The sequence below is a fragment of the Cyprinus carpio genome, chromosome A24 (assembly GCF_018340385.1).
Source record: "Cyprinus carpio isolate SPL01 chromosome A24, ASM1834038v1, whole genome shotgun sequence".
Classification (NCBI taxonomy): Eukaryota; Metazoa; Chordata; class Actinopteri; order Cypriniformes; family Cyprinidae; genus Cyprinus; species Cyprinus carpio.
In genome coordinates this window covers 18,144,988-18,171,183 of record NC_056595.1, presented here as the reverse complement: position 1 = coordinate 18,171,183, position 26,196 = coordinate 18,144,988, and the positions used below count along the sequence as shown (strand labels likewise).

Here is a 26,196-nt window from a genome sequence, read left to right as displayed (position 1 = left end):
CTTGTAAACCACAACAGCTGTGTAAATGTCTTTTTCAGAATAAAAATATAAAATTAAAACATTTTCCACACAACTGTATTCAACATAGATGATAAGAAATGCTTCTGAAGTACTAAATCAGCACATTTCAGTTGCAATTTTAAATTACAGAAAACATGTCACAATATTATTATTATTTTGACTGTATTTTTGACTAAATAAATGTAACCTTGGTGAGCATACGACACTTCTTTCGACAACATTAAAAAATTCCCAAACTTTTGAACAGTAGTTTATATAAGACGGAGCTTGACTGAACCATAGGGATTTGATTGGAGCTGATGATATTATTAGTAACAAAATACAATTTTTCCTCAATTGTGTGGCCTTGATGACGTCACAAGAAGATGAAAGTGGCTTCAGAGGCTGAAAATGTGCACAATAAGAGCAGGAACATAGAAAGAAAGTAAAGAAAGTAAATATTAATAATAACTCGGTCCATTTTGATTCCATGTTGTCATTAAAGTGTGTCAGTGGTTGAGGCCTGGTATGTGCTGTTCAGCGTTACTCAAAAAAAAAGTGTGTGTGGGGGGGTGAATTTATTGTTGGGAACTTGCCTCAAATCCACCATAAATCATAAAACCTCACTCCGTAACGAAAAGCTCAATAAACGCTGTGTCTCATGACTACTGAACCCTATTTTTTAATCTTTCATCTATTTATTTTGAATGTGTGGCTGTCTAAAGGACATCCAGAGACAGGACAGAGACAATTTTGTACAGCTCATAGAAGATAAATCTCTCTCTCACACACATCATTTATCAATATTTGTATGTATTTGCCCAGAGGGAGGAGTCCAGAGACATATTCAGGGATAAACAATCCATAATCTGCCACCCAAACACACACTCTTTTTTAAATGATTTAAATACATTTTATATGCTATATGTTTTTGTGTATACACACACACATATATATTTATATATATACACATTTTTACATTTACTACACTTTTTTTTTTTTAACATTGAGCCTGTTAAAATATCATGCATATATTCCATTACACACACACACACATATATATATATATATATATATACCACACACACATATATTTTTTTTTTTTTTTTTAAATAGCTAAATTACCTCTACAATTGTAAAATTCATAAAACATTCAGTTTTGTAGTAATATATGGTATCAATAGCTAAATTACCTGGATTTTGTTTTAAGGGTATATAAAGAAATTGATATCATGAGCCCAGAAAACTCACAGTGGAGATAAATATTTCCGTAGGAATCCCCTTGAGCTCTTGTTTACTTGCTGTAGAACTATTATTGTGGTACAGGAATTCTGGGCAGCTGTATTTCCCATCAGTCCAGTGTAACAATCATGAGGGATCTGTCATTGTGCTGCAGGAATAAACTCCCTGCTGCGGTCCTGCCACTGACTAACCTGATCGGTAACGTTCATCACGGGTGCCAGAGGAGCGTCTACGGTGGTATCGTGAAGCGGAGGGCGCCATGGGCGGTCTGCGCTCGTGTGCCATGGATGCCTCCAGCCCTAAAGGACACAAAGAGAGCAAGAGAGAGACAATTACATGTCTCAGCCAAGGACTTATTTATAACATATCCACTTCATTGATCTCTTCCTGTAACACTCCCCCTCACAGATGGGCTAAGAGATACCCTAATTTGTTCTCATTTTAATCAGTGTTTCCTTCTTTCAATTTCTCATTGGCAACCTACTCTCTCATTTTAAGTTCAGTGCAGCTTTTCTTTCTAACATATTGTCATCCTCTTTTTTTGGATCTCTCACCCCTTCAGACCTAAATGTTTGTTGTTTTTTAATGACAATATATGAACATGCGCAATTCTAATGTTTTATAAATACAAATTAAAACAAAACACAAGCAAAGCGCAAGAAAACAAAAAAAAAAAAATAATAAAAAAATAATAATAAAAAAAAATAATAAAAAAAAAAAAAAAAAAAAAATTAACAAAAAAATAAAACAAAACTAAACAAACAAGCAAAACAAAACAAAAGCAATCCAAAAAAAAGCAACAAAAAAAAAACAGTCCAAAAAATAAAACAAAATAGATCATTTACAAACATATCAACTATCCGGTTATTGAAGGATAATATCTTATTTCATCCCATTTGAACAGTATATTAATTTTTAATGGCAACCAAAGTGCAAAATACTAAAGTTAACCTTTCTACTATACATTATAATGTTTTGACGCTTGATTTCACGTGAAAGTGTAAAATAAAATTAAATAAAAGTATTGCAAAAAATACAAAATAATTTAAACTTGGCAGACCTATATAACTTTTTCTTAACAAATTTGGAAGAAAACTCTGTTTCTGTGGCTGCAGATTCCATGTGGGCCATATATAGATGATCCATATCTGCCAAAATGTCTATGCCAGTGCAGCCCTAATTGAGAATAGATAAAATATTTAATTCCAGGCACACACAGCAGCGATTGGTCGGCTATGACTCATATCAACGGCTCTTGTGTGATGAGCCAGCTCTGTTCTGTTCTGTTGTTCTTTATTGTCTTGGATTCTGAGCAGAGAGCTTAGAACCACTCTGCTCCTCCTGGCAGATTTTAGGACACGTGAGACGGCCCAGGTTGCGTTTGGCGTTCCAGCCAAGAGCTCTGCGTGCAGGCCGGAGAAATCAATTTTGGCCCCGTGCTGACATAGCCGAAGACATCAGTGGGTGGATTTATTCATTCAATAAGGCAGAAGGTGAGACAGCAGGTTAAGTCAGAATCATGCACCAGCTCATGCAGCGGAGGATGTGATGGTGCTGTTCTGACTCAAGTACAATGAACACACAGTCTTCCTCCTACTAAAAAACTGAGGGCACTGATCGATACTGATTAGGTTAACATCTAAGTACGGCTGTCATTCAGTCGAAGGCAGCAACGGAGACAATCTCTCCTCTGTGCTGGTAACCTGATCCTCTTAAAAACTAGGAGACACACACACACACACACAAAATCAGACAGACATTGAGGGAGGTGTCCCTTTGCCACGTTCCCTTGCTCCAGTATGTAAACAACTGATCATTAAACGCAAGTTCATGCCTTTACGGGACTGTTAAATAACACCAGTTCCCACAGGAATGGAGTCGTCGAGTTGAGTCTGGCGCATGCCGCTCTTCACACCATAGTCTACGATACATGCTTTGTGCCTGAGCATGATGTCATGTTTTTTTTTTCACCGGGAGCTAGACTGGGAACATGCGGCTGCTTGTTGCTATGGCAACAGAAGCCGGGCTAATCAACAATGCAGCCAGACACACTGAGCACAAATCAAGAGACCTTCAAAAGTTACATAAATTCTTACCAAGCTATAAAAGCAGCACTAACTTTATTGGTTGGGCTGGGTGATACAGCTAAAAATATAACATCTTAACATTTGAAGATATAGAACTTATGCTTTTGCCTTCATAAAGGTGACCTTATATAAAATAAAAAAAAAAATAAATAAAAAATCAGTAACAAGGCTTGTTTTACACACTATGAAACGTGTCTAAATATATTGTGAATACCTGTCTGGGATAACTGTAAAAGAGAAGAAATCACCTCATCTTGAAAAAAAAGCATAGTTCTTTGGCACCAAACAATTACTCTACTGAGCCCTTCATTTCAATTAAGTCAGCGTGCTTTTAAAGACTAATGCCATCTAAAGCTAGAGACGCTTGATCAGCAGTGACTCTGCATTTTATCAATAGTCTGAATGCAAAGTATTTACTTTAAGTGCACTTAAATGAGTGACCAGGGTGATCAACTGTGGTATTCCTTATTGAAAAGCAACACTGAACATTTGATTTCTTTCCCCACTAATATTGATAAGAAGGGGGTTGTTTCAGTTTAGTGAAACGAGAGAAAAAAGTTCTAAGAACCTTTTTTGAAACTCTTAAAAAAGAGCTTAGAGAAGCCTCTTAATTCTGGAGCCTACAGTCACTTATCAGCTCATATTAAAGCAGCACTGAAGAAAAAGTGGGCAAATAGACTGATTGAGTCTGGAGCCGGACCGGGTTATGGATGGCCTTGCTTTCCAAATAAGATTTTCATAGGAGTAAAAAGACAAAATAGAGCTGTTGGAGCTTCAGCCTTAAAGGCTGCATTCAGACTGTCAACCAACTCTAATTTGTTAACCTTTATCGTGCAAATATTGAATTTTCTTTCATGTATATGATGCATATAAAATAACATTTATATATATCTTATTTGGGCCACTTTTGAATGTTTCTAAATCAGATATCCGGTCAAATAATAAAATGGGCAATTAAATCCCATATGCCTGCATAAAGGGTAGATATGTAAGTGTGCAGCCTAGAATGCCCTACAAAAGTCATTGCTGGTATAAGTACTATAGAGCGACTGTGAAATCCATCTGTTGAGATCTTAATGCCTAGAATATTATCCCACAGGAAACAGATTCCCATCGCAGGTTTTTAGGATCTGTTTAAATGAGAGAAGGGAATGCAAACCCATCTGCTGTAGAAAAACTGGTTCAGTCAGCTGTTTAAACCTGTGCAAATGCAAGTCTGTGGGTGCAAACGCACTCTATGACTCCCTAAATGAGAGGTGAGAGTTGGTTACCTGGAGGATGTGGCAGATACGCCCCAAGCAGTTTTGACCTCTTCTTCTCATATCCTTTCTGAGTAATGTCACCTGAAAGAGAAAGGGAGCGTCAAAAATGTGCAAAAACATTAGAAACATATATATATATATATATATATATATATATATATATATATATATATATATATATATATATATATATATATATATATATATATATATATATATATATATATGTGATCACAATTGCCTCTTTGCTTAAGCAGATTATAATACTAAATTTACACCACACCTCCTCTTTCATTCAGGACATCCATATTTGGTTTAGAAAACATTTAATGTTTTTTCAGAAAATGGTTAGGTACGGTGTTTTTGGGCAGATATCTGAGGATACCATCCGGACGGTGTGAGTGACGGAGAGCACATCCTAAAATGATTAATGTAACAAGGTTTTGTGACTTGTCACTAAGCATTAGGCGACTGGGCCGTCACATTTGTATGAAAATTAAGGAAAGATCTGGTGAATAACGAGAGAGTGGTGGAGACTCAACAAGTGAAAGAATAACTACATGAGAGAGCTACAATGAAACAGAAGTTCTGTTACAAAACCTAGCGAGCTGCCTTGCTGTCTACTGCCTACATAGGCAGCTACCTATTAAGGTAGAATAATAAATGAAATGAAAACTTATTTCAGACATTTAATGCTGAAAAGCACACAAATAGCGCTCCTCGTGAGCAAAACAAACAAATGATTCCAACTGAGTTTGATGTTAGCATGTTGCTAAGCTAACAATGCAAAACTACTATAACTACTATAACTACTAAAACTATTATATTAAAATATACAGCAAAACCCCACATAATGTAAAACATGCCATTTTAATTATAATTATATAATTTTTTTGGTACTTAATAAAATAAAAGCATCCCTCTACCACACACAAACATAACAGAAAATATGACAATTTCAATTATTATAATGAGTTACTTTTATTGAAATATTTTCATATTGTGAAATATTATTACAATTTAGGAACTTTATCTATTTTAATATATTTTTAAATGAAATGTTTTCCTTTGATGACAAAGCTGAATTTTCAGCATCATTACTCCAGTCTTCAGTGTCACATGATCCTTCAGAAATTATTTGAATATGCTGATTTGGTGGCTCCAGAAATAATTATTAATATTTTTGTGGAAACCGTGATTATTTTTTTTCAGGATTTTTTGATGAATGGAAGTTGAAAAGAACAGCATTTATTTGATCATTAACTTTGGTCAATTTAACAATTGTTGAATAAAAGTACTAATTTCATTCTGGGACTGCATTCTCAACAAAGGATACATTCAGTCTCATCTCTGAATAATAAGAAGGCCAAAACGTGGTATCTTAAAAGTCAACATCGTACTGCCTACCTTTTGGGGCGGCCTTGAGAAGACGATGCCTAAAAATACGGTCTAGGTAGGCAGTTCAGTATGTTTCAGAACAAAGCTAATCTCATCCTCCTCACTCTTGAGGCCAATATAATTATGTTCCCGCACACTGTATGTGCTACACTGCTGTGATCTAGTGAACATCTACAGTTTAGATCCTTGGAAGGACAGGAAAAAGTGACAGTGAAGGCTGTTTTTCAATAACGACCTCTTTAACAGCCCAATAAAAATGGCTGGGAGGCTAAAGGCTTGACGAGGAGGAGGATGAAGAAAAGCAGAAGACGAAAAGGAAAAGATTTTTTTAAACAGAGACTGGATGATTCATTTCCACACACCCACTTGCCGCCAATCAAACTGCCTTATGTGGAGGTTTCTGCTCAGGAGATTCCTAGCGTTGCCTGTCCTTATCTCGCTTACTTATTCTTTGCTTCGCACACACACACACACACACACACACTCTCTCTCTTGCCGTCTTATTCTCTCCTTGTCCTTCCCTGAGGGACGAGTCCCTCATAAATTTTGACACCTCTACCTAAGTCTGTAACCATTAAAATCAAGAAAAAACACAAGTGCAGACGACTCCGCCGTGAAGAGAGTGAAAATGAGGGCGGCTACCGGACAGTTATCCTCCAGGTGTGCGACACGCCGCTGTTTAATCTGCTGGGGGTGTGACGTTGGCTACATTTCTCACGTGCTTGGCAGCTGCCAACCGAAAACATGTCGTACGAAACAAAGAGCAGCTGTCAGATTTGTTGCGTACACTGCCATCTCATATTTTCTGAAAAAAATGGAACAGATGTACAAACAAAATCAAGATAATATTTTACTAATTAGTGGCGTTTTCTATAGCAATCACTATTATTAGAGCTTTTGCCCACAGTTGATTATCTGAACAAACACTTAATATGAAGAAATTAACTTTGGTGCATAATTCACCCTGCTACAATAAACTTATGATGTGTTAGAGGAACTTTTAGTTGTTCTCCACAAGCAATTTGATCCGCAGAAAAAGTGGTATGTACTTCTATGTTTCTGCTGACAGATTTATATGACATCGGACTCCTCTGAAAAAAACTGAATAACATCACACACCTCCAAAGACAACAATCAGCTCACATAGGCAAAAATGACATGAAGCGGCCAAAATCAACACAGGAAAACCACTCTGCAGATCGACAGGAGAGACACTGCGGCTCTAAATAATGTTTATCTAATTGAGTTAAAAAGCGCAGCAATCAAAACATCTGCACAGGAGGTAGCCACATGCCTCGTTTTCATTAGCAGAAATCAGACAGGTAGTTTTAAATGCACAAAAAGAAGTAAATGGAAAACAATGTAAGATAAGTTTGCGATCTTTTAATATTTTTTTAAAAAAAGTCTCTTATGCTCATCAAGGCTGAATTTATTTGATCAAAAATACAGTAACAACAGCAATATTGTGAAATAATATTACAATTTAAAAGAACTTTTTTCTATTTTAATATACTTATATATAATCTATTCCTGTGATGGCAAAGCTGAATTTTCATCATCATTACATCATCATTTCTAATCCTTCAGAAATCATTCTAATATGCTGATTTATTATCAATGTTGGGAACAGTTGTGCAGTTTAATATTTTTTGGAACCTGTGATACTTTTTTTCAGGAATCCTTGATAAATAAAAAGTTAAAAAGAACAGCATTTATTCGAAATAGACTCTTTACTATCACTTTTGATCAATTTAACACATCCTTGCTGAATAAAAGTATTAATCTCTTTCAACAACAAAATAAAAAAGTGCTGACCACAAACTTCTGAACGGTAGTGTATATTGTAGCAAAAGATTTCTATTTTAAATAAATGTTGTTCTTTTTAACTTTTTTTTTCACCCATCAAAGAATCCTGAAAAAAAATTAAGGAAATTTAAGTGCATTAAAATCTAAATAATTTAATGCTACATAATTTTATAATACACCAGCAAAATCATGGCCATTATGCAATGTACAGATGGTAGACAACCAAAATGAGTATACCGCCGCGCGTACCGCCGCCGCAGGGCCGCGGCGTTAACTTCAAGTCAGTCAAGTGTTAAAATCCTTCGCGAAAACTACCACCAGGTGGCGCAAAGGGACGGATTGCGAACTGAATGTAACTGTAAAATGAGATAAAAGGAGGAGGTAAAACAACAATAACATTATGATATAACATTGTACCATCATAAAAACCGTTAAAAAATGTACAGTGAGTTAATTTCAAAATGTAGGATAGTCTTAGGCTACAGTCTACTCATCAAAAATTAAAAGAAGTCCTTTACACAAAGGATCTTATGCTTGCTATTGTTATTAAACAGTCATTAAATATAAGGCCTATATATACGGATAAAAAGCTAAATGTTTTCATTTCGGTTCATTCTTGGTTTAAAAAAAAATCCTTCAGGTTCCATTTGCAGATAGAAAGGAGAACGGTCCAGCATTTAGCAATAATTATGATTCATTCTGTTATTATTCTTGATTTTTCAAACTGCTAACACTTTGCATTTTTGAATTATGCCTTTACTGTGTGACCAAAAATTTTGTATTTTCTGTTTTCAGCTGTTTGATCGCGCTGGTGCCTCGCGCACATTCATTGGAAACAGTAGCCGTTCACCGTGCCATTCGGCGCGAGCAGCGGTCCACTTTGGCATATTTTTGTTAATTATGATTTTTAATTTTTTCCCCCGTCGATACTGAAACACGCGTGAACTACAAAGCGTATTTTTCGCCTAATGAATAATAGTTAAGCTTGAAATAGGCAACATCACGAATATGAAAACGTTTGGATTTCTCCCGAATGAGAGCCCAACCTATGGTTCGCTTTATATTATTATTCATTTTTTTTTTTTTGTTTGTTTTATAGCTAAGCCTATATTATTATACTGCAATTTTATTTATCCATTAGAATTATATATTTGTAATTATTGTTCTGTTCTGATAAATTTGTTAAATTTAAAGGATTTGTTGTTAAGTGAAGAGAACTAAAAATATCCTGTTGGCACATTATAACATTATTAGCCCAGCCGTTTATTATTTCTGAATGTAATAAAATGCAACTTATACATGACTTATATATTCTTATATATATACTTATATATTTTTTCCTCTCACAAACTTAATTTATTTTTTAGCCTGTTTTAAAAAATAAATAAATAAATAAATAAAATAACATGCAGCAAACGAAAATAGGTGATTAATCGGTTAAAATTTGTTACTGTGGGGGTAATTATAATTATTATATACTTAGGAACAGAGTCTGGGCCTAATCTAGGCTATCCAGGGTTTTTAATTTTTTTTTTAATTTTCATTGCATCTGAAAATGACTGTGCAGCACATTCACGCTCAACCTGCCTCGCGCGTTGCTCAGCTGTGGACGATTGAAAAATGTTTGATATAAAGGTTGCTGTCCCATTTTATACAGGAATGTTCAAGTTTAAAAAAAAAAAATCGAATTATATTGTTTAGTTCTAATTATATTGTTAACACAAGTTAATTTAGGCTATTTAACATGCACTGTGACATTTTAAATTACCCTTTTTAACTTATAAACTCCTTGAGATTTTAAAGTCAGTTTAATAGTATTGAAGTTCAAGTTTTTTAAAAAAAGGTTTTAAATGCTTAAATTATTTCTACGAATTAATAATATGTTATCAGGTTTTAATTGGGCGTCATTGCTTAAATTATTTCTATGAATTAAATAATATGTTATCATGTTTATTCTTGTAGAAAATAAGTGTTTATTGGTTTAAGAAAATAAGGAAAAAAATAAGGGACGATCCAAATATTATTCATATTTGTTTTGCTTCACTATTTTATGTAAGCTACAATTATTCTAAAAAAAAAAAAAAAAAAAAAAAAAAAAAAAAACATAATGTAATTAAAGGTGCCATCGGCCTGAGTAAATTTGACCATTATAGAATTGTGACTTTAAAGGTTAGTGATTTAGGAGGTGAAAATACTGTGAAATTACAAATGTTATGGGATTTTAAAGCATAACAACTGAAGGGCTATGAAACGTTAGCCCAGTGGTTCTCAACCTTTTTTTTCCAACGGCCCGCACTATGGTGCAAGTGCAAGTCTCACCGCCGCACGCATATCATTTACCTATTACGTTATCAATACAAACCAACCTGATTTATAATATTATAGCCCTAAATATTATGATATTTAAGCGATTACATTCATTGAAATAAATTAATAATTCTACTCCCCATAAATAAAACACCTGATGCTGTCGGGAGCTGACCAATTTTGTGAAATTCGGCTCGAAAGGAGTAAAAAGCACAATGAAGTTGCGATTGTAAGTTGCAGTCTGTAACGCGCACGGAAGCATGACTTGACGGGCAACGTTGCAGAAAATGTGCATTCACAAATGTAGCCTATGTTGATCCAAATATGGAAAGCACTTTCGAATTTAATAATATGAGGTTCTCTCCAGAGATGTTTTGCCACATTTCTGCAATTAAGGATGATTGCTGCGTAGTATGGGTGTTTCTATTTGCCTGAACTTCTTCAAGTGAGTTACGGCGCAAAAACCGAAAATCCAGCACTCTCCTTCACTGCTGATACTGTGACTATTCTTGTTTGTATGTGTTCATTTGCTGGCATTTCCACACTTCTTTTTACTCCCTTAAAAACAAATTTGTCAATTCTGATGCTCAATTTTACGAACTAATGGCTGTTGATGACTATTTGAATTGAATTCTGCCAAATTGCGCGCTTGGTATGTGGTCATAAAAATGCGGAACGTAGGTCTGCTCATGTCTGAAAATAATATATGAAAAACAAAAGAAGGGCACATATTAAACATTTAGGCTATAGCTTATATTTTTTTAGTACATTTTTAAATGAATGTAAAAACTAAAATGGAATTGTAAAACTGAAAGTTATTTTTTTTTAATTGTGTTTCAGCATGGTGGGGCCGCATTTGAATTCGTGACGGGCCGCGGGTTGAGAACCGCTGCGTTAGCCAATAAAGCATTTTTTTAAACAATGGCACTTAAAGTTTTGAACTAAAATATTATTTCAACCATATAGCCCTGTGAATAAACAAAATGCATACGTTTCAATGAAAGAACACTGAGAGTTTGCTTCTGGTGTTTTGATTTGTACTTCAATAATGAGCTCCAAGTTTTAGGAATAGCCAACACAGTTTTTTTATTTCTCTCTCTCTCTCCTCTCTCTCTCCCTCCTCTCTCTCTCTCTGTTAACTCTCTATTTAATTAACAGCATTAACTTACAATGAAACACATCTTCCTTCAGGTAGACTGAATGTTTTTCTGTTTGCTAAATGTTGGGCTCATGATCAGTAAGTTGTATTCGCTCAAAATTGATTTCGTTAAATCAAAATTTGCAAAATAATAATCTGTTATCATTAAGCTCTAGTCAAAACAACAATGAAGCGGGAGCAGCTGATGGAGGACCCCGCTTGGTCTTAAAGCCTTCCGCAAACGCTACGTTTCACAAATAACAATGATTTTCGTTAAATAATGATTAATTATCAATTGATAATTTGTTATTATTATGGTCTTGTGAAAAACAATAATATGGGCTGCGAGAAAATATAATGAATAAAAAGAGTAAGGCTGCTGTGAGTGCAGGCATGTTTCAACACAGTAACATGAGAACACAGCGTTCCTCACAGCCAAAAAACAGACCGATTCAGTTCAGCTGGAGGGGGTTGGGGTAATTATGTATAGCTTGTGGGGGTCGAGATAAAGGTGTGAATCTCTTGGTCTTTCATATGGACAGTGTCTTATGAGGTATCAAACTTGCAGAACAGGTTTAGATAGGACTGGTCAGTTTGGTTTTAGGGCAACTTTGAAGAAAGGTTTTGATCCACTTCAAATGTTGACTAATGTATAGCAATATAGTTTATTAGTTATTATAACTTCAGAGGAAGTTGCCTTAACTCAAAATAAATAAATAAATTCACAAACGACATCCAGACCAGTCCAGACATCAGTATGATCCGTCTATGATGTTTTATAGGCTTTTTTAGATTTGGGAATACACATGCGTTACAGACATGACAAAAAAACTTTTTGGAGACATTATTATTATTATTAATTAATTATTTTTTTTTATTTTTATTTTTTTTTTAGCCTATTTACAATGCACAAACCAGAAGCAACAATATCTGCAGAGAAGGGTTGGCCATTCTCAAAAAAAAATATCAATTTTTATTTCAATTTTCGTTTTGTGTTTTCAGAGGAAAAATCAGTGTTAAGGCATCTCTCCAGACCGTTCTGAAAAGAAGAATTTATGCAAACGCGTATAAAATGCTTTAAAAAACTTTAACAGAGATGTCTAGAGGCTATTTAATAGATCTGCCTCCCATGTAAGATTTTTCTAGTTACTAGTCGTTCATTTGTCATTATTCAACTAATCGCAGGATTATATAACATTTACATATATAATCCATAATGAGCCTTATATATTTCGCGCTCAAGCACATGCATTAGTTGCCCCAAAGCACAGGCAGAGTAGCCCAATAATTGTAAAAAAAGGAGACATTTTAATTATTTATTAAAAACAAATGTTTTCCTTGTCGGCTGCAAGATGAAATTCACAGTGGCTGCCTCTCTCCACATGAACGCGCCTTCACAGATTACACAATGCTTTCGTTCTGAAATGGATTCGTTTAAAAAGACATTTCAAGCTTTCTGTAGATATATTTCTCATGTATGTGAGACACCACAATTTTTAAGTTAATTCATTATCAGGAAAAAAGTTCAAGTGATCTAGAGGGCGCCTCCCTGTCCTGCATGCGCATTAATAATTTTCGCACAAGCACTTAAATATGAATAGTTATTCACATTTTGCATATGCATTACAACGTAAATTATTTTTTACATGCAATTATCCAAAAAACCAAACAAGATTTGTAGTGAAGATAAAACAAATAAGAATAATGCTGCGCATGCACTCAGCATCACTCGCGCCGCGCAAATCTTGCACGCAGACATTTTACACACCTGCATTTAAATGCGGCTGCAATTTTTTTTTTTTTTTTTTTTACTTAAATTCTATGTAAGCAAGTAACGGCGGCTCCCTTTAAAATTCACTGAAGTTGTCTATTAATGAAGCTCTTTTTTTTTTTTTACATCATCATTTGCAGTTTGGTGATTATAATGAGAGAACTTGAGTTTAATCGTGAGGACGTTTTATTAATCCGTCCATTCTTTAGAATTTCAATGATTTAGCTAAATCGTGCAGGTTTAATTTATTCGTTTCTTGTTTTAATCAGGCCTAAATAATGGGAACGAAATTATACAGTGCCTCACGTTTTACTAAAAGAAAATAATTTATAAAACAAGCAACAATTTCTTACAGACAAATATATTTTCCCAAGAAGTTGTCTGTCAAAATAAAGGACAGTTAACGAATAACAAAAATGCATGTTGTTTTTATTAAGATAATTTTTAAAATATAAATTAAAATATAGGCCTAATATATGAGAATATTGACATTTTGCATATAAATGTAGCCTAGCTCACTAAAATAGGCTACCACTTTTAATGCTCTGATGCAAAGTAAACCACAATTTCTTTTGAATAATATAACACATAATTCATATTATATAAATAATACTGCACACCTATTAAATGTGTCAAATCTAAAATATGGTGTAATACTGTGTAGCTTAGAGAAAATATAAGCACAGGCTCAGGCACAGGCTTGACATTTATCCTGCTTGAATTCGTTCTAAGAAATGCACATAACTTTATAATTACCAAACCTTTCATCTGTGAATATTAAATATTTTTAACTATAGTGTTTTTCTCTTTCAGTTTTCCCTGACTGCAGCCGTCAAATGTAAACACATCAAGAGGCAAAACTGACGTCTATTTGCGAAAATGTGCTTTGATGCACTTGTTTGAAAACTTGTGATTAAAGCGCCACTCAGCGGTCAAAAGCTGCAAATGCACTTTGCAGACGCCGCGGCGGCGGTACGAGCGGCGGTAGAAGTGACGTTTTGGATGTCTACCTACTGTATTATCCAGCTCTACGACAGACTTGTTCTTGATACTATAATCATCATAGAGTGGAATTGTGGAACCACCCTTCTGAAATTCCTTCAAAACAGACTTTAAGCTGAAAGTAAAACAGTCCTGTCCTGCAGGCCGGGCTCCAAGAGATCCGATTACCCCATGTGTTTCTGGATGAGCTTACATCTGGATGTGACTACACTGAAAAACACTAAGATATTTGCTAACAGGCTATCTTTAAGGAAAAAACGAAATGGCTTCAATTCAACTAAGTAAAAAGTGCAACAACAATGAAATTCTTCATTTGTCATGAGTGCACAATGTAAATACATGTTACAGGTGCTCCAGCTTATGGCTCACAGAAAACAGGAAACCATCCTTTTGCCTTTTCCACAACATAAACGTCTCAATAATGGGCTTCGGTGGAAAGAATCTGCCTCTATGGAAATCACAACCTCACAAGCAAAAAAATTCTCTTCTATATATCTAAGAGGATTATGAGCTCGGATAATATATTCAAGTCCTTCATGGACTTTTTTAGGGCCTAGGAGATCACGAGTAATGCCACAACTTGTGTTATAGCACAACACCAAAGCTGAAAGAGTTTTTGCATCGATTCATGTAATACAACCCATCTTTAGCTCTAACAAACAGAAGGTTTCTGAACAGTGCAGTGTGAGGAATATGATGTCACAGGGCTGTGTTCCAAAAAGACAGGATATTGTGATGTCATTGGTTTCCTGTTTGGTGTGAGGCAGTATTCCACAGGGATCTAATCAGGCAAAGAGCCGAGGTGTCAGATGTGCTGTAATAATCTACTGTACCTTTGTCTGTGTGTGAGGCTGTGTGAAGGGCAAAATGATCAAGAGCAAATAAAACGTCCCCAGAAAGTTTTTGGAAAGTTAAAACACTTAATGTATGAATATCACTCCATTAGATAACAAAATGTCAAAGCCAGTGGCATTTCTTTCAAAGAAAGATAGCATACTTTTCAAGCAAAACATGTCACATAAAGATGTGATGAAAAGTAATAAATTAACAGATTTATGGTTTAAATTTAAGACAAAAAGACTGCTAGGACACCTGTGTGAACTTGAGGAACTGATTTCATACATTCAATAATAATCACCACGGCACCAGATGGTAAAAAATTAACTACAAAAATGATTCAGGAATTAGTTTTGAGAAAAGCAGATGCTATTTAGATTGATACTTTGTTATACAACGCAATGAAATTTCTAGGGATGCATGATATTAGATTTTAGATATTGGATATTTTTCAACTTATTTTGGCCAATAGCAGATACCGATACAGATATTTACTTTTGCTTGGAAACAACACCAAGTCTCTCCTGTGATTATAAACAAATAATTTTTAATTTTGGTTAGTTTTTTTAACAAAAACTTACTGGTTAGAATTAAATAAACAACAATGAATTATTTTGTAATAAGAGTTCATTGAAAGATTTGAAAATAACTATAAATCAATCATTGCATTTTTATAACATTAACATTTTATTTGAAGAAAATTCTGAAAAACTTTTAAAGCTCCTTGTATTTAAGTTTGAAAAAACTATATATTACACATTAATGAATAAATCTGTATATTTACTTTAATTTTATTACAAGTAGGCCAACAGCACCCCCTAAATAAATAAAACACCTTATATGACGGGCATTAGGTAACTGTTTACGGAGCTGGTAACGGTTTACTCTATTGCGCACCAGACGCATCATTCTGTACGTACATTCTCAAATTAAATGTAGAGATCCAAAACAGTGAATCTAATCACCATTCAGACAAAAGTTTGCTTCAAGAATGACCACACTGCTGACATGATCTTATCGCTAGCACACCTTGAGCACGAATGAGTTACTGTCTTATCAGCAAGGCATATCAACATAATTTTTCATATCGGGCCGATGCCGATGTTTACATTTTAAGCCATTATCGGACGATTCCGATAACATTCCGATATTATTGTGCATCCCTAGAAATTTCACACATAAGTGATAAGTTCTAAAATAAGTTCAAAATTTTGAACAAAGTATGGATGCACTGATATTAAAACACAAGTCGATAATTATTTTTGACATTATAATTAATTGTTATTAGTGGTCAACCGATATATCGGCTGATATTTGGCATTTTTCAAATATCGGCATTGGCCGATAAGTTTTTCTGTTTGGCCGATGCATTTGAGGCGGGACATTTATTTTGATGGCGCTGAGAGTGGCAGTGCCTGAGCACACAGTGTTCACATTCTCCCTTTTGTTCGCTGTTGTCATTAACAGTTCTGTCTGATATGGATAGAAGTCTGTCTAATAATCAGATAGAATGGTTAAACAAAGGAATTAAAATGTATACACAAAGTATTATAACGATTGCTTTTATATTATTAGTAATAGAAAGGCAAACATTATAATACTTTCTCGTTTGCCGTCAGCATTCAGCAAATATGCATTTACATCATTTAAATAAATCTTTGAATGGCTAATGAAAATTTTATTTCACAAACCTTGCGAATTCGAATCCAGTTGCGAGATGGAGTGTGCATGTGACCTGCATGATCGTGTGTTCTCTGCTTGACTTTTGGTCCGTGCAAATTGAATGCTTTAAACATTAAATTTGGGATTTCAAATTATGCTGCAGTTTATGCATTTGCCCACTGTCATATTCATGTCATTTTCACTGTGCGCTGTATGTAAAATGAGTGTTACCTTGCCTTTATTTGAAAAAATATGATTCCCAATGCACACAAACTTCCCAGAATACTGAGTGCTCTGTTGGTAACGGTTTACTTCCTTTTTAATTATATTTTTATTAAATATTTATTTATTTGTGGAAAATACTTTGTCATCTAAAGTATAAGTATGTTTATTTTACAAATGTATTTTTTAATCCATTTTCAAATTATTTCAAATTTCTTAAAAATTAAAATAAATACAATTATCAGCTTTCCAAGATATCGGCATCGGCTGTCAAAAAAAACAATATCGGTCGACCACTAATTGTTATGGCCAATGACTTTCTATTTTAAATGTCTATTTTGTCTAAACAAATTTTTAAAAAATATCAACTAATTTAAATGTGACAAATTAATTTCAAGTACAGTACGAAAACAGGCATTCATTTTGATATTTGCTAAGGATTACATTTAACAGTGCTATTAAAATATTTGTGATTTAAAAATTTACTTTAAGTGAGGAAAATAAAATGCATGTTTAAAATAAAATGCTAAAAGTATTATGAAAAATATCAATATCATACATTTATTTTAATTAATTATATATACGTGTGTGTATGTATGTATGTGCATCCCTAACTGAAATTTAGACATTTTAAGTGTCCAAACACATTTTGAGGCTGCTGCACAAAGATCCACAGAGCAAAAGCATGTTTTTTAAAACATTTCACTCCCCCAAACTCCTTGACCCTCCCAAATGACATCACTCCTTATATTTACACACCAACTGCCTGGTCAACCACAACTATCCTACAGTGCACGTCAAAAAGAAACAATGAGCTATATGTTTTACCCCTGAACAGCTGAACACGGATCAAATGACTAAACAAAAGGGTGCGCCTGAAGGGCTAACTGCTATTTCTGACAGTTAAATCCGTTGTTTGATGCGGAAACAACGTAGTCAACATGTTTTTCTTTGCCTGTACATCCTCATGGGAGGTGGGATAACAGAAAACTGCTGAGCCATGGTCTCTCCAGCACGCTGGTAATGAACCTCCTAATCAATGAGTTTTTTACTCAACTGACACAAACCTCTCAAATAAAACAAACACATGGAAAATTCACTTGTGGGAATGAAGGCCAGTCGAATCTTTGAAACTTCTACAAAGCTAGGTATTCGAGAAATGTAAAAGCCTCATTTCTCTATTGCAGAGAAGGTTCATTAGCGCTCGGCCTTGCCCCAGCAACTCCATGAATAAACCATACTAAAATTGAAATATGTCTTTCTCTAGAGAAAATACTCTTCACCTGACCCCTTTATAGAAGCTCTGCGATAAGGCCGCAAGAACTGTACTACCGAGAGAGAGGTGTCAATATCAACAAGCACTGCAAACATTAAAAAAAAAAGATAACAGGAAGTGCAGCACATTGACAGGAAAGGCCAATGTGAATGCTTTCAGCTGCGATAGACCTTATCTGATCAGATACATCGGGAATGTTTTTCCCAACAGAATCAACCAGAGGACACAACAAATATCAGAACATAAAAATAAAGGCTGAGAGACTGTCAAAAAGCAGGTTTTTTTTTATTGAATTACAGGGAACTGGCTCATATTACCATGTTTATTCAGGTTTAATTTTCACAACGATAAACGCATCACTCCTTGAGGTGATGGAACACTCGTAGTCATGGGAGATCAGGTAACTATGGTGACTGGAGGAGAAAGTGAGAGTCAGCAAACACCCAAGTGATAATTCTCCATTAGTCTCACAGATTATTGAATCCACAGAGGCCTTGGCAAAAACTCATGCAAGACTTGTTTTCCGGAACACATCTTCATACCATCTAAATGTTAACAGAGGAAATTGAAGCAGCATGATTTCATGCAGCAGTTCAGTGGAGCAGGAGCCTGATACTCTGATTTTCATTATATAAAGCGGGACAAGTTGTTGTTTAACTTTATAATTTCCTTGTACTGTGACAAGACTGAAAACTTGCCTAAATTAGATTAAAATCTTATATAGTAACTGTGACGAGTGGGGCAGGTGGGGCGGTGGAGTGATTTGGAAATGAGCGACACCTTCTCCACTCACCGGTCTCGAGTCCCACGGAGGAGATTGGAAGGATATAAAAAGAGGAGCGATGACAGTGAAGGACGAGAGAGAACCAGGCCTGGGTTTTATTTTGTGGTTTGGTTTTTGTTTGTGCATTTCCAAAAATGTATTTACAACTTTTACGGATTATTCCGGGCAGGGTAGCACATGGAAAGCATGCAACGACTGTGGCAACTTTAACATTTGAAAGGATACTATGGCAAAGTTATTGCTTTCTTTATTCAAACTGATTTTCTTTTTCATGAATATATGGTTGACCTGAAGAATGAAAACTGTATCATACACTTGGAAAATGATGAGCTATATCACTGCTTATCGACACTAGGAGTGCGACAATACACTTAGCTCACGAAATGAGACAAAATACAGATACTTTGTTCAGTAGAACGTGACAATATTTTAATACTATTTTTAAGGAATTTTCAATGACTAAATAATTGTATTTTAATTACAAAAAGTAAAACAATGCAGTTGTATTTAGAAACATTTTAACTAATCTAGGGCTGTAACTAATGATTATTTTGGTAATCAAGTAATCTACTGATTATTTTGACAACGGAGTAATATGATATTTTTTAGTAACACAAACAGACCTAAGTGAAAAACAGGCTTTAGTGTGACTATATATAAACTAACGATATACACTAACGCAATAATTGGCTCAAATAAAATATCAAAACCAAGAAATTTCATGATTGTATTGAACAACACTGTTAAAATACATAATGTAATATGCCTACTCATAATATGAACATAACTAACTTAAGTACATTATGTATTATAACAAATACCTGCAGAGGGCGCCAATGGCCTGGTGATGTTTTACTTTACAGCGTGATTAAACAATGTTTAAATCCATTAAATCTTAATATTTGGCCATACAGAAACTTTCATTTTGAAATTGCGATGTACAATACATGGCATATTTAGACATAGGTTGATGTATTCTCCTGTATTGGCAAAGGTTTATAAATGATTTACGTTACAAATCCAGTGAGATAATGCACAGTTTTTCCAAATGCAATTCAAATTCAAGGCATATACAGAGGAAGAGTTTAGCCCCTTTAACACATACTGTCTTTACTGGTAAGTTACCATTAATAGATCATGTGTGAACAGACCCTTTTCAAAAATCCCGGTAAATGGAGATGACATGATTACTCTGAGCTGTTTGCAAAGCTCATATTAGCTTTATTATAATTAGTTTTTCTATGTAAATTTGCACTAGATGGACATCTTTGACCATTGCGCCTCACAGCTTTTTGTCGCGCTTCTCCTTTCATCAGAGCTGCGACTTTGCAATTGGATACTATTATGCACGTCTTTTTATAAGAGCAAAAGATTCTGATTTGCTAGTAATGCTATTTTGATTGAGAGTGAAAGCTGCTCCTCTCATACCATTGGTAGGCGAACTCATGGAGTCGAAAGTGATATCAATCAACAAGATTTTTTTAAATGTAGGATTATTTTTTTCCGCAGCCAAACACTGCACGCCAGAGAACTTTAAGCCCTGCAACAGGTGCTATCATCACCACATCCATGGCCTGAAGAGAATTGCTAATCACTAAGAGTGAGTGCTATTTGGATGGAAACCCTTTTGTCCACTCGACTAATAAAGACACAGTGCTTCATTTATCCTGCTGCTGGACAACCTGATGCTCTGTTGAGTGATTTGCTGGCTTTGGAACGGAGGCAGATGAAATAACAATCAGTCCTAGTTCACTGTTGGAGCTCTAAACACAGATGTGGCAAGAAAAAAAGACCAATAGACTTACCACATCCCACATGCCAGACTCTTTTTAAATACACTCCTAAAGGTACCGTATGTGTATATAACATTAAAAATGAAATAACATATAATAAGTAGTAACAATGCAAAAAACAAACAACCAAAAACCCAAAATCCACATTAAAACCCCTAAAACCCATCAAATACAAAAAATACAAAAGCTGGAGATTTGCATTAAGATACTTTAAAAGGAAGTGGTTTGGATGGAGCCACTAGCCGTTTGTGGGTCAATAAAGTGGCCTGGCCCCATTTAAAGCCCTTTTAAATCTGGGTCCACTGAGTCACTCCACTACAGCATAAATCCACAGCCTAAAGCTCTTACTCTACATACTGTACCATTAAGCTCAGTATCAGAGCTTAACACTCAGCTCAGGGTCAAAGGGAATGACTTAGTTTAGAATCAGACTCTAATAATCAACTTTGAGTATTCAAATAAGAGGTAGTCTGCAATAACTAATCCAGAACCAGGATGGAATCCTCAAGTCAGTAATAATCAACTCGCACTATAATAATAAACTACGAACCATGCTGTAATGATTAGATCAAACTCATACTGGCATAAACCAATTCAGAGTCAGATTAAAGATGCACTGATATTAAAATTCTAGCCAATGCTGATAATTATTTTAATGTCAAGGTCAACCAACTGTAGATATAAAAATGTATATACATAAAATTGTGACACATTAATTTAATGATCAGTAACAGTAAAATGACATTAAAGATATTTATAATTAGGGATGCGCTGATCCGATATTCATATTGGGTATCGGCTCCGATCTGCCATTTTTTGTGGGATTGGGTATCGGTCAGAGAAGGCCAATCCATATCCGAGATTATACGTATTATTCTGTGTAACTTCTGAAGCCATACGATAGCTTAAAGCAGTGGTTCCCAATCCTGGTCCTGGAGAACCCCCAACACTCCACGCTTTTGGTGTCACTCTTATCTGACACACATTTGAAGTCCTGGAGTCTTCACTAATGAGCTGATGAGTTGAATCAGGAGTGTCTGAATAGGGAGACATCTAAAATGAGCAGTGTTTGTGGTTCTCCAGGACCAGGATTGGGAACCACTGGCTTAAAGGGTTAAATTTTGTTATTAATCACTTACGTCCATATGGTTCCAAACCCGTAAAAGCTTTGTTCGTCTTCTGAACACAATTTAAGATTTTTTGGAAGAAAATCTGTCCCATTGACTGCCAAGTAAATTACACTGTCAAGGTCTAGAAAAGTATGAAAGACACTGTCAGAATAGTTCAGTGGTTCAACTTTTCTCTGCTGTGGCTGTCAGTCATTCGTTCAGCCTTTAAACCCTGGTCAAATTCGGTTACGACAGTCAGCTCGGTAAAGCTCTATCCAAGATCATTCTGTATTCCCATAGATTATGAATATACATATATTTATTGTTTATTTTTCTTTATAATGAAGTAGTCTGTATTTAGTAGATTGTGAAAGAATGATTATCAGTTCCACACACAGAGATATATTAATTCTACATTTATTTAAATAAAAAAAATAAAATAAAAAAACTGGTATCAGCTCGGGATCGGCCAATACTGAACCCTAGGTATCGGAATCTGTATTGGAGGTGAAAAAGGCGGATCGGATCATCCCTATTTATAATGTCGCAAAAGATTTCTATTCCAAATAAATCCTGTTCTTTTGAACTTTATATTCATCAAATCCTGGGAAAAATGCCTAATTAAAAAAAAATTAATTAAGGAGTTTTCTTCATTAGCAATATTAAGAAATGTTTACTGAGCAGCAAATCAGCATATAATATGATTTCTGATAATTTTACATTTTAAAATATATTAATATAGAAATTATTGATTTTGAGTAATAATATTTGACAGTAATACTGTTTTTACTGTACTTTTGATCAAATAAGTGGTGAGCTTAAAAGACTTTTCAAAAACAAAAAAAAATCTTTCAAACACCAAACTTTTGAATGGTAGTGAATATCCATATTTTAGATATTTGAAAACATATTTAAAAATCTACCATTTATATATCACATTAAATACTAGTCATATACTTTTTTTATTTAAATACAGCAAATAAACAGCAATTTTAAATTTTGTACTTAGGCATCACAACATCCACTAATATTTGTTTAATTTTTAAATCATTTAATAACAATAAATATAAAAAATCTCTAACATTGGCAGATAACTAATATGGCACAGATATACTGTGTATCCATAAATCTGTAATAATCAAATCTGACACATTCATAAATCTCTAATATTCAACTGAGGATCATCAGACCATAATGATCAGCCCAAGTTTGCATCTGTCATCAGTGGAAAGAAGCAGTGCTGAAATGTTGCCACCTGTTTTTTTAGCATCTGTCTATGACAGCGTGGGAAGGAAGGAGAGCGACTGCCATCTCGATGTGCTCGACCTTGCACAAGAACCTTCTCTCATCAAATAGACAGGACATGATCCCAGCTAGCCGTTCCCTTGGGCTCAACAAGACTGTCGATGAGAAATCGAGACCCCTGTGGACCCGAATTCACACAAACCAAAGAGAGGCGTAACAGAAACGTGCAGCTACAACCAAGAGTGCCACACTAACTGTCAGCGACTGTCACTCTCCCTTGGTTTCACACATACTTTTGATTGACTGTGAATGAGTTAATTTAATAAACAACAAGTAGGAATGAATATTAACATTTAAATACATAACACTTGCAAAAAACATGCCACATTGATTTTATTTAGTTGGTGTTGACTTCACATGCAATGTTTTATGTTTGGCCCTTTCAACACTGTTGTGCACAGGTGAGTCTGTATCTGTAATTTCCAGAACTGGTTCTAAGGAAAAACCTTCCTCTTTGTAAACATTTTGGCTTTTTTCCCGGGAGATGGGGGTCATGCCTGATGCTCATTTGCATTTAGATTAGCTGGTTAAAATGATAGACTCCCCATGGTGGGCCTTTCCAAAATCACTTTTACTCTGAGGAGAATCCAGACCAACCATGTCAATGGCTGCCACATCGATAAGATGACAGGAATAACTCTGAAGTAAATCGATCCAAATCCTGTTCTGTGTGGTGAATTACACAGGCAGCTGTGGCCACAGAACAGATGAAAGTGCAGAAAAAACTATAAACCCCTGCTACGATATCACGTTTGACAATATCAGCATTCAGATGTCTTAAAGTCCTCATCATCTGAACTGAATGAGGTCTCTCCATATGACTGTGACACAAAAAATAAACTGATTTCAAGATGAAGTGTGTAACTTTGTGTCAACAGTGGAATAGCAAATATAAAAAAACAGGTCTTTCTGTCTGCCAGTGGTTGTAACTGAATGTAACTGGCCTGGTTTTTTCTTTGCAATTACGATAAATGGGGACTGAAGTGTTACTGGAGTCAGTAACAATAAGCCAATAAATATTTTAATCTTACAGCAAATTGCCTATAAATGGCAGATATTAAAGTTACTATTGCTATTTTGTAGAAATTAAATAAAACATAGTAAAATCAATCGTGTTAAATGATACAAGGGACTTTAAGCACGAAAACATTATAATTTACAATTTAATGTGATTCCTTGGACAAAAACCACCTACTAGATTCTCCAAATTACATTTGAATGTTAAATAATTCAAGTTTGGGACAACTTGAGGATAATAACAACAGTAAATAAATAATGACAGATTTGGATAGGATAAAGTAAGTACTACAACTGAACAAATTACACAGATTACCTTACAACAACAAAAAAATTCCTGCGTATATAATGCACAAAGTTTTCATAGCGGCATATAGTGGAGACAGACTGTCTAGCAATATGTGTTCATGTGCCTTTGCACTGGAACCCACAGTCGACAGCTTGCATGGATCTATCACAGCACAGAGGTAATCACACTGAGTGCATTCACAAATCACATCATGCCATTATTTGAGGTCTTATTTTAGAATTCCATTTCTGTGTCTCTTTTTGCAAACGCTCCGACGTAAATCAGCAGGACTACAAACAGAAGCTTTTAAGGAGGCGGTTCTTTTCTGGACGTGACACATAATCAATTAGAAAAAAACTGCCAACACTTTGGGGATTCCATCCCACCCACCCCCTCTTCCCGTCCCAGATCAGTGAGTGGTCCGTTGGCACAGAGAACCCATGTGCTTTTAGCCAGGCCTTTATAAACCCAACTCCCTGAATGCCATAGTGCACTGGATTCTATTCAATCAAATGAAAACGCATTACCGAGAAGATTAATTCACTTCAGCCTTTGCATTTGTCAAACTTACGGGAACAACTTTAAGAGCTCAATCTTCTTTTCAGTCAAGGAAAATAAATAAATAAATGTTAGACTTAAACAGTCTGTTAGGAGGACTATGCTTGACAGGGGCAACAATTGTAGTCACCATTAGGACGTGCAGGTGGCAAATTCAGACGGGAGTTAAAGATCACAGGACAAGTGCAAACAAGAGCTTGACTGGTTATCGCAGGTCTGTACTGATGCATTAGGAGAGGATACCTTCTTTCAAACCTCATTATAATGCAAAAATGATCATATAAAATGGTCTTCAGCTTGAGAGCTTTTCAGTAAGATCAGAAATGAACTTTCCCACACACAATTAATACTAAAGATCAAGCTCAATCAAGATGAAACTGGATTTTGAATAACCCTTAAAGCAATGGTTCATGCAAAAAAAAAACATTTTAAATTTATCTCACAATTCAGACTTTGTTCCTCTTAATTCTGAGATATAAACTAAGAAATGCAAATGTTAGCTCGCAATTTCAAGATCTAAACTCACAATTCTAAGAAGTCTGCATTGTGAGATGATTATTATTTGTATTTATTTATTTTATTCTGTGGCAAAAACAAAAAACAGATTTTTTATATATATAGTCGTGGCCTAATGGTTAGAGAGTTTGACTCCTAACCCTAAGGTTGTGGGTTCGAGTCTCGGGCTGGCAATACCACGACTGAGGTGCCCTTGAGCAAGGCACTGAACCCCCAACTGCTCCCCGGGTGCTGCAGCATAAATGGCTGCCCACTGCTCCGGGTGTGTGTTCACAGTGTGTGCACTTTGGATGGGTTAAATGCAGAGCACGAATTCTGAGTGTGGGTCACCATACTTAGCTGTATGTCACGTCACATCAATGTGTTTGAGCCAGAATTGCGAGATGTTAACACATTTGCTATATACAAACTCTATGGGGTTAACATCACCACAATGATGAAATTGCAAGCAAAATGTCTGGATTGTGAGGAAAGAAGACAGAATTGAAAGAAAAAAGTCACCCCTTTTAAGTAGTAATTACTAGAGTAATTTTGGAACCCACTGACTTTCATTTTATAGACAAAAACGTTTTGAATAAAATATTACATCAACATTTTGTAGTGAACTATCCCTTTAAGCCAAAGATTAAACTATGAATTGCTAATAAATCATAATACGGTACATTTGTAGGTCTTCAAAGAGACACGCAGACCTGAACAGGCAGGACAAAAGAGAAGTTGGCTTTTGTTTTCTACAAGGACGTGACTTTAAGAAGATGTTCTAGTGATGTAATCTCAGAGACAGCAGGTGAATGTCATGTTGTTTTATGAATTAC

The 26,196-nt window shown here is 35.1% G+C and overlaps 1 protein-coding gene across 2 annotated transcripts in view; it reads right to left on the bottom strand.

Moving 5' to 3' along the window:
- The window catches only part of LOC109089254 (disco-interacting protein 2 homolog C-like), a 112,543-nt gene that overhangs the window by 48,231 nt on the left and 38,116 nt on the right, over positions 1–26,196 (bottom strand). For both annotated transcript variants that reach the window (XM_042714506.1, XM_042714507.1), the window contains exons 2-3: positions 4,601–4,672; positions 1,434–1,541 (exon numbers count right to left, since the gene is read on the bottom strand). In XM_042714506.1, the coding sequence (XP_042570440.1) occupies positions 1,434–1,541; positions 4,601–4,672 (180 nt within the window). The remainder of the gene's footprint in view (positions 1–1,433; positions 1,542–4,600; positions 4,673–26,196) is intronic.